The sequence below is a fragment of the Puntigrus tetrazona genome, unplaced genomic scaffold, assembly GCF_018831695.1.
Source record: "Puntigrus tetrazona isolate hp1 unplaced genomic scaffold, ASM1883169v1 S000000270, whole genome shotgun sequence".
NCBI classification, from domain to species: Eukaryota; Metazoa; Chordata; class Actinopteri; order Cypriniformes; family Cyprinidae; genus Puntigrus; species Puntigrus tetrazona.
This window is the reverse complement of record NW_025047932.1, coordinates 1,340,904-1,351,633: the sequence shown is the minus strand read 5'-3', so window position 1 is coordinate 1,351,633 and position 10,730 is coordinate 1,340,904. Positions and strand designations below refer to the sequence as shown.

The window sequence follows — 10,730 nt, the reverse complement described above, 5'->3', positions numbered from 1 at the left end:
AGGTTTGTAAAAGGAGGACAGGGAGCCACATACTGCTGGATTCCGATATAAATTGTGTCACAATTATATTTGTTTATTTTTAGTCGAAATGACTGTCCTATTGCACCAGCCAAAGTTATTTTATTATTTAAAGAAACACTGTCCCTTTTAAGACATAATTTAATTAGCTCAAACTGTGTATACCCTTTCAACACGGTACAAGTAAACTTACATGACCCACTTTACCTGATGCCCCACTGTGCCTGCAATCACCCTAATTAAAATTTGTTATGCCAATAAATTAGAGAAAAAGACCAATCAGAATTCAGCATGAGGAATATTAATTCAGTGCTGTCTTGCGAGTGAACTGATAATCTGTCATAAAATAAAAACAAAACAAAAAAGAAAAGGGAGTTGAAAGTCAGTCCAGCGTTTTAGTGACCGGTAGAAACTACATTTCCCAGAGTTCCATGCGACGAAAGCGGGTCGAAGGCGAACTGTCATGTCCGCCGTGTTGCTAACTTTAGCAAGTTCCTCAGCATTTACGGCTATAAAAGTGTGAAAGGTTTGCAGTGAATGCTGGTGGCATGCTGCTGAAGGAGAGCAGGCAGTGTGCTTGAAACACGGGGTCGCTGCTGGACGCAAATCCCGCGCTGGATTGCTGTGGAGGCTTGAATAACGTGGATTACAGTCAGGTCAGGAAGAGCAACCTCTTCTGCTCATGCGTGTGCAAGCCAGGGCTCCTTTCATCCCCGTCGTTATTGTGTCGTAGGGTTTTTTTTGGTTTGCTCTGTTCATACTGGGAAATATTTACAAACGTGCGTTTTGATTTTTAATGCACGTGAGCGCTGATGTTGCACGTGCTGCCATCGGGTTTATAGACCGTCACTGCAATCTGATTATCTGCAATATGAGGAACTGTTGAGGAAATTAATTAATGTAAACTGAAAGTTTGCCCAAATTATATTTGAAATGCATTTTGATTAAATATTAACACAATGCACGAGAATTTGGATTTACAGTGGATGGCCTAGGTTCATCTGTATAATTATAATTTATACATAACTTTATAATTAATAATTGCTATGTCCAAGCACTAATAATAATACAAAATATAATTTAATTAATATTTATTTAAATTGATACTTATATCTTTTTTTTTTTTACAAATATCTTTAATATATTTATTAAATATATATATTTAAAATATTATTTATTTAAAAGTATAAAGGCTGAAGTTCTTTTTAATATAAATAAATATATATAATGCATTTTATTATCGTTTGTTACAAAACATGCAAATAAGACTATAAAAAGAAACTCGTAGAGAAAGCGGGAATTAAATAGAGTATGGTTTGTAAATATTTATATTTTAAAAAGGCAAACTTCTCTCTATTTGTGATGAAAATATTTAACATTTTGTTAGTAACCGTTCTGAAAATGATCTTCATGTCCACGTTTTAGTTCAGAGTACTGATGGCGTTCGTAATTATAATATGGATACTTTTATAAATCGAGGCGTTCGTGATATTTAAAACACAAGCGTTTGACAATTTGCCAAATGTACAGCAGGCCTTGCCGTGATAGTTCATTCATTTTTCTTACCGAAACCCCTAATAACGCTGAAGGCCTGCGCGTTTAAATAAAGTTGGAGAAGGTCTATGCCAGATCAAGAAATCAGAATATGCTTAATCGGGTTATGGCAGTAAGGTTAATGTAGTATTCTTACCTAACCAGAACATGACCCTTTTTTTGTGCATGTAAAGGCATTCAGTGTGTGTTTTCTGTGACGCTGACCTATCGAATGTGTGTTAGTGAGACTATGAAGTGTAGCGCGCCGAGGGCAAAACCAGCCCCCCTTCCCACAAACAAAGAGCTTCATACAGTAAGTGTTTTAAAGGCCGCTTTGTTTCTTTCTAACGCCCCGTTGTACTCCGGTGGCGTCAATAAATCACAGTTCGTTGCGTAACACTAGAACCCCCGGAGGATGAAATGGTGTGATTGCGACTAAACAAAGTGTTCTGCAGAAACGCATGTGTGTCTGATTGATCTGAACAAACCGCGTTTATCGGAACGGCGGCGTGACCGCATCAGAAACAGCTTGTTGTGTTGATCTTGACGCGATCGGATGTTTGGCTGTGATTGAACTCTGTCGTTGAAGTTCAGCTTTAAAGGCAACTGCAACGTATTTAGTTTATATGCCACTAAATGTCACAAAATTGTTTTGGGAATGGGAAAGGGATGGGTATAATGTGCTGCAGTGATGACGTAAGCGTGCCTGGAAGTTTGCATTGCTGAAAATAAGCTCTGCGGCCTGTAAAAAGTTGCTGAGTGCATTGTAAACGTAATTAAAGATGCTTCCGAGATGCGCTTATTAAAGCAGTTCAGTGAATTTTTCTGGGCAAAATCCAGTCATCTCAATAGAAACCCGTGCGATTTGGGGATTTATCACATGCAGACTCTGAAAACTGCACAAAGCGCTGCCTGTTTGGCCTTTGAGCGAAGCTCTCGGTAGTCAGGGGAAATGTTGTTTAAGCAGCAGGCAGACCTTGTTTCAGGCATTTGACCACAAACCCATTAAAAGTGCTGAAGTGCAGCTAAGGGCCTGTTTTTCTAAAAGACTGCGGCCCCTTAAAATCACTGATGGGAGTTCTGCTTATCTACTGAGAGCATGCAGATTAAAGAACATTTCCATAATGACCCATGATACCATAAAGAACAGCTTTTTTTTTTTTTTTTTTTTTTTTTATAAAAATTTTCTGTAACAATAACTTTCAAAGGTTTAAATTTGTTCTTTTAAATAAATTCATTTTTTTCAGCAATGATGTGTTAAATTGATACAAATTTTAATAAAGATTTCGTTATGAACAAATTATGTTTTTTTTTTTTTTTTTTTTTTCTTAAAAAAATCATGGAAAAAAAAAGTATTATAGGTTCTAAAAAAAGCATTACAACTGTTTTTAACGTTGATGATAATCAGAAATGTTTCTTGAGCAGTAAGTCAGTATATTAGAATGAATATAGAGTAATGATGCTGAAAATTCAGATTTCATCACAGGAATAAATTATATTACATCAGGCCTATATTAAAATTTGTGCTTTAAACAATTATTGTGATTTAATCACATTAAAAATAATAGTATTTGTGTACCTAATAATATAAGAGTGTGTGTGTATATATAAAAAAATATATATATATATATATATATATATATATATATATATATATATATATATATATATATATATATATATATATATATATATATATATATATATAATTGGTCTGAACAAAAACAGCAGACGAACTGAATGAAAACGTATAGATTTATACATTTTTAAAAATGTTATTCTCTGACAGTATATGGAATAGTAGAAATGCAGCAGTGACTCCTGTACAAGGTTATAAAGTATTATTAGTCATCATATGGGGTTAAAATAGTGAGTAAATGTCATGAAGAACGACGGTTTTCTTTGCATGCTGTACATTCACAAGCACAATAAATCTCCTTTGAACCATTAACCTTACTCGAATGACATGACTGGAATATTTTCTGATATGTACATTTTTATTGAGCATGCATGCTCAGGTGTGTTCTGTGTTTTTACCTGAAACGTCATGCAGATGAGCGCTCAGCCGTCTCTTTCTGTCCTCAGATGGACATGTCTGTGTTGGCGGAGCTGTGGATGTTAATTGACCTGACGGAGCCCCGGGTTTGTGTGGCTGTTATTGCCATCGTCTTCAACCCGTTCTTCTGGAATGTGGTGAGTCAGTGCATCTGCGTCTCTTCAGCTCTGAGGCTGGTGTTTATGAAGCCTTCCTTGATCTGTGTGTGTCTCGTCGGCTCACGTAATGCTGTTACGTGAGCGGCCTTTTCTTGCGTAACATCGGTAAACATTACCCGCGTCCTCCCGCAGTCTCGATTTTAAAAACATTTGCAAACCGTCGAGAACGCTGAATGTTCCTGCTGATTGCTCTTGTTTGAAACGGGAAAGCGCCGGCCTATTATTATGATCATGCAAATAAGTGCAGTCGCAGCACAGAGTTGTTTTTAAGGTGTAAAACGGATTTGATCCAGGCTGTAATCGTAGGGTTTGCATATATCCCTGAGAAAGGCTTCCGATAGGTGGGCCGGCGAACATGACACAGCTTTATTATACTTACTTAACACCGAATAGTCATTCAGACAACCGACGGACTAGTTAATTAAGAACATTGATAGTTTTGCACGTCCCTTTTACAGTTCTGCACAGGAAGGACCGCGTGAAATCATTTGATATGCAGATTTCTTTCCTGTGTTTTAATGCATTTTCTTCTGAAACGACATGAGTTCGGGTTACACTTACACTTTTTGGGGGGATCGTGGGTGGGAGGGGCTTTCTCATTTTACGGAGCATTTGATTGGCTGCACATCTAGTGCGGGATGAGTCATCAACAGGTTTTGGAAAGTTTTTCCAGATGAGAGAGAAAAATAACTTTTTTTTAAAAAAAATGATATTTTATTAATTTTTAACAAATACAAAAGTTAACCGCATGTGAAGAAAAAAAAAAAGCATTTATTAATTTTAGTTCAATTCAGTTAACCATATATTGTTAACACACTAAAAGGTTTCATTTTGTTAGCATAAAGTTACTATTATTGATTACAATATAGTTTTGTTTTTTTGTTAATATTACGGTATAGAAATGTTTTTGTGAATGCATTTGTAAATTAAATGATTCTGCAGTTTTTTTTCCTGAGTAAAAAGCCATTAGTTGTGAAATATACTAGCTATTTCATAAGCGGACACGTATTGCACACTAACAAACACAAAACCAAAATAAACAGTACTTTTACAGCATTTGATAATCTTGGCGCTAATCATTAGCTAATACATTTTTACATTGTATCTGTCAACATGCTGTGAACTACCATGCGTTTTTATGAATATTTATATCGCTCTTTATTAGTTTATGTAAATGATTAACCAGTTTGAAAGAAAGGGGCATCATGTTATTCAATTGACCTGAGCCAATATGAACTAATAATGAACTGTGTTTTTATTAACTAACCTGAAATAACAACAAATGTATCCCTCATTATTAGTTATTGTAAGGTAACGCATTAAACCAGTGGGTCCTTTTATTATAAAGTTTTACCAGTTGTTTAATCAAATCATTTTCAAATTGATTCTGTATGATGTTTGTAGTGTTAACCCAGAGTAGTCCATCTTACTACATTAGAGCATGTTTTTGCAAATTTCATTTTTTCATAATTCACTCTTCTATTCACTCTAAGCTATTTCTTGGGGATATTCGCATCACGTTGCATTAGCACATCGTATCTCTGAGATGATCCCTTCCTCCGCTTCACTGTATGCGTGAAGTGAGTTTCTTCATCCTTCACGCTGAGCTGGGATGTGAATGGGGATAATTCGGATCTGGAAGCTATTGTCTTGCTGGAACATGGGACTCGACTGATCTTTAAGCTGCTGCTGATGAGAATCAGTCTCTCCGTGTGGCGTCTTTGTCCCGTTCCCAGGTGGGCCGGCTTTACCGACGAGCTCACTTCCTGTTGTTTTGTTGTCAGACGGCCTGGAGGGTCCTGCCGCTGTTCTCAAAATCTGATCTGAAATCTGGTCGTGATTGATGTAGGACAAGGGGTCAGGTTTGGGCTGGTTAGCACGACCTAGTTATCTTCTCACGGTAGAAGCTGGAACAAGTGGAAACTTTCAAAGGAATATTCAGTCAGTAATCGAATTTTATTTTCTCTGTAGGTCCAGAACACAATAGAAGTCATTTAAAGTTAGATTTTCTTTTAAATTAAATTTAAAAAAAAATTACAACACAGAATTTCTGAAAAGAAAAATTCAAAAGGCTATTGTAAAAATAAATTTGGTAACAATAAAAATTGACAAATTTTTGTTAAGCCTTTAATTGATTATTAAATTTCATCATTTAAATTAATTAGGCATGTTGTTTTTTCATCTCTCTTTTGTGCAAAACTACTTTCTTCTGCAGTGAATATTTTCCTTTTTTTATTTTTATTATTACTTTCCAAAACAAACATGGCAAATACTTAACTACAGATGAAACGCAGACAAAAACAAACAAAAAAAAACTCATTACAATTGGAAATGTGTACTGTAACGTAAATACACATCGTGAATAGTAAAACATTTACATTTTACAAATAACATTTTTTAATATATATGTGTTCAAATACATTTCTTGCTTCTAGCGATTGAAACCGATGAGTGATAAAATATATTAAGATCTATTAACAGTAATTGATGTTATCTGTGCTTCATAAAATAAAATAAACCTCCCAAGAATCATCATCATCACCTTTTTCAAGGATCATAGACTTGTTTTAATTCTTTTATAAAATATATCAAAAACCAAAATGGATACCTGCTTCCAAAAGTCATAATATTTACAGTCGCAAAATAAGTGAGTAAGGGTTTAATGTTTTAATTTACTAAATGAGCATTTCGGTGAAACACCATTTCTAAATTTGTTAATAAATGTGTTGTGTTATTCTATTACTGTATTATGAGAGAGAGATGGACTGGCCGAGTGTGATTACCTGCATAATATTTAATAATAACAGCCATTGTAAAAGTTGCTAGGCGATTCAGTCAAAAGTACAAAGGCAGCGCTCTGATATACAGCATTGAACTTACATAAACATAAACAGATTTTGACAAAACTATCTTCTCTAGAACAAATAATAGATTACTGAGACCAAAGACTGCACCTTACATTTTCCCAAAATTAATGGGAAAGTTTAGCCCAACAGAGACGTAGGAGCCAGAACAGCCACTGACGCCTTGCATCTCCCAAAACGTTGATGCATATTTGAACTATAACCAAGTACATTCTTGGCTGAAAACCTCTTAAAACTACATTCCAAAACGCAAAAACGGTAATATTTATAAAATGATACCGGGTTTGAGCGTGCGCCATGACAGTCTTGAGCTGAAACTGCTTTAAAGCACGACTATGTTCTGTGTGTTAAAAATTTGCAAAAGGGGTGTGTGTGTGTGTGTGTGTGTGTGTGTGTATGTATGTATGTATGTATGTGCATGTATGTATATGTGTGTGTGTGTATATATATATATATATATATATATATATATATATATATATATATATATATATATATATATATATATATGATCTCAGTTTGCCAGTTAAATTATATGTAATTATATACATATAATTATAAAGAAATTGTGTTGTAAAAGGGTTAATCTAAACATTTACAAAAGCAGAAGTCTAAAATCAAGTTAATAATACATTAATGTTTAGTAAGAATGATTTTCAGTGAGTTTTCTTTCAAAATAATACATTTAATTAAATGTATTGCAATTTCTGAGCTGTTTTTTAAAACCTCTGATTTAAACAATACTAAAAATGAACCCCTTAACAATCCCTTTATAAATACTGCTTGCATAAAAATGCAGTTTCTTGTTTAATTTATAGAATTGCAAACAAGAAACCTTTTGCAAATGTATATTTTGTATGCAAAATATATTTTAGACTGATTGCTCAGCTAATTATCTTGCTTTTAAATCCCAATTATTACAACTTGTTTCTATTCATTCATTTATCGTTTTGTGGTAATTATGTCGCAGACTCTTGACTTTAGCTTGCACTGAACTCGGTGAACTTTTCTTCTATCTGTTAAGGTTTAGAGTGGAGTTCTGAGGCAGTTCAGCAGGGAGCTTTTAATGGATGCAGGTTTTGCAAATTGGGCTTTTTGTTTGCCGGTAACCAGATGAATTCATGCACAAACAAACACGCTCTGTCCTGCAGACACGCTTAAGAGCGCCGCTGAATGAGCTTTCAGCGGGAGATGAGTTTACCAAAGCATTACCACCAACACTTTTTTCGTCCCTTTTTAGCACTTCCCTTGCTTTTACGCTGCATTATGAGTGCGCACCACTTACAGTCTGTTTCTTTTAAAGAAGTTTTGAGCAGTTTGTTTAGTTATGGCCTTCATGTGCTCTCAAGCAAACATTAGGGTTCCTTTTAAAGGAATTACGGAGGATGAAACCGGCGCAGTGCTGTTTTAGAGGTAATGGATGCGGTGCAGGTCATGTAGAGCTGTGATAGATAAAGATAAAAATAAAGCAAAAACGCTCCCATTTACAATCATTGGCCCGGCTTTGTGTACTGTACTTTTTATGCTCGTGAAAGTTTAGCATTTGGGTTTCCGTGTCTTGTGGTTCTGCTTATGTCAGGTGAATACACAGACTTAGTGTTTCGCAAGGCCAGAATTACGCCTTGAACTTTGGTAGGACTAATTTTCATAAGAAAATTTTATTTTTATCAGTAATGGTCATTAGACATTATTTTGCTACCATAGACCGCTGACTCTTAAGATTTTTGGTGTTCAGTTCACACTGATAGAAATTAATCTTTTCCAGTATATTTCAACGGATTTTTACAGTTTATGGGCATTTTAGCATTTTAGCATTTTTTTTCAGAAAGTGTCCATTGTCTTTTTGAATAAATAAATTAAAAAAATAAATAATAAAAATAATATATATATATATATATATATATATATATATATATATATATATATATATATATATATATATATATATATATATATTATATATATATATATATATATATTATTTATTTTTTATATGTAATGTATAATATTCTGAATGTGAAACTCTGCCATAATTTAAAAGGATGATTCATTCAGGAACAAAACTCATGTTGCTCAAAATAATGCTGTGCACACTTCTCAATAAGATTTGATTTAAATCTGCCATTTTTAAAGATTTGTTTACATCGTATAAATGCGAATTTCCTAAATGCAGGCGGCAAACGAGGAAGCATTCGGCCTTGGCGATATACACCAGCCATGTCCCATTAGTTCTATTGGAACGTAATATTTGGTTTCTATGTCTTTCTGAATACAGACACCAACCCGTCTCTGCACAGCAGCGAACACGGCGTTTGTTTCCATGACGATGTGGGCGGGGATATGCAAATGTTGAGTACTGTAACTATGACGTCACAGTGTTCCGATTGGTCTATTTTTCAGTGACGTTTTGCAATGGTCACGGTTCGTCATTTCCACGTACAGAACGGTCAACTATGCCAAAGTGAATCCAGTTTTATATTTCTAAGCACTTCTGATCGTATATGGCGTATACTAAACAGCGGACGATATTATATATCCATATACACGAATGCATTATTGGCGATCAATATGGATAAACCGATCGCGTTTAAAGGCCTTTAGTGATGCTTTGAAGACACTCTTGAGAGAAGCTCTAAATGAGCGGCGGTACAGCACAGATGAACCTAGCGTGCGAGGGATTTCGCTTCTGTTCACAAACATGGACGAACGGCTTGGTTTTCCCGCCCGGCGCTGAGGGAACAGGCTGTTTGGCGGTGTTGTACAGTATGTGTGAAGGGGATCGAGATGTCCTCTCCTTCAGCGTGACCTTTCCATCTCACACAGATCCTGAGCTTAGCGTCGCTTCCTGCGTGATGTTCGCCAGAAAACACAGCGAGGCCTGCGCGGCCCGTTGCATAACCACCTCATACAGCCGTTTCACTTAATTAGGATTATTGTGCAGTTTTAATTTGAATTGTACATTGACGTCTACGAAGTGTAGGGCCTATTAAATCAAGGGTTTTCAGGCTTTAATCCGTTAGCTTTAAGCAGGCGCCTGTGCTACGATGAAGTTAACACCCAAAAATATTTTGTCAGATATACAAAGAGAATCTCAAAAGATGTCATCAGGGTCGAGTATTAAAAAAAAAAAAAAAAAAATCCATTACTAATTACTTTAACTCTCTCAGCACTAGCGATAATAATAATAATAATATATATATATATTATATTTATATATATATATATATATATATATATATATATATATATATATATATATATATTTATATATATATATATATTTATTTATATATATATTTATATATATTTATTTATACATATATATTCATATATTATTATTATTTTATTTATTTTTTTGCCACCCACCACCAGCATTTTTGCTGATTTTGACCTAAATTTGACGACCTTTAGAATATTTTCAAATTATGCACACATAAAAAAATGTCATATATATTAAAATAAAGAACCAAACTAAGAATCCGTTTTATTCTCTTTGTTCGTTTTTTTACATTACTTTTCATCAGAAATAAATGTTTTGAAAAAACCCGAAAAAAAGCATGCAATATAAACAGAATATAAACAGCGGCAGTGTTAATGTGAAGTTAATTTTTACCCTTGTGCAATATTTGTGTACTAAACCTTCTATATTGTGCTGAACGTATATTAAGCTTAAAATAAGTTCTTCACTATATTCGGTGTGGTCTAAAAACACACTTTCACACGAACTAAAAAGAGACCTCTGACGTCAAAATAATTTCCGCGCCAAACGCTGTAGTGTGAAAGAGCCCTAAAAATACTCCTCGGCCTCCTCTGGTGTTGTGCTTCTTGGTGCACGTCTAATATACAGTATGGCATGTTTTCTTCATTGTCACTGCTGTGCTTGTGGTTGGTGTTTCCGGAGGTTTCTTATTATTACAGCACATCCATGCTCTTCACGTCTTCTGACACACTAACACACTGCCATGACACTTCATCTCATCTGGGCTATTAGGTCTTTAGGACGAGGGATGATGGAGTCAGAGATCATCTCTTATGTCACCACGTACAGGCAGGGTAGGAGAACTGGGTCAGAAACAACTAAACGTTCTCACCGACGGCCCG

At 34.9% G+C, this 10,730-nt stretch overlaps 1 protein-coding gene across 2 annotated transcripts in view; it reads left to right on the top strand.

Moving 5' to 3' along the window:
• The first annotated feature begins 442 nt into the window (after window positions 1-442).
• Window positions 443-10,730, top strand: part of pemt (phosphatidylethanolamine N-methyltransferase) — a 48,421-nt gene continuing 38,133 nt past the window's right edge. The window contains exons 1-2 of one of the 2 annotated variants that reach the window (XM_043231021.1): window positions 443-674; window positions 3,637-3,744. In XM_043231021.1, the coding sequence (XP_043086956.1) occupies window positions 3,637-3,744 (108 nt within the window). In that variant the 5' untranslated portion in view covers window positions 443-674. The remainder of the gene's footprint in view (window positions 675-3,636; window positions 3,745-10,730) is intronic. The other variant, XM_043231020.1, reaches the window with a different exon arrangement.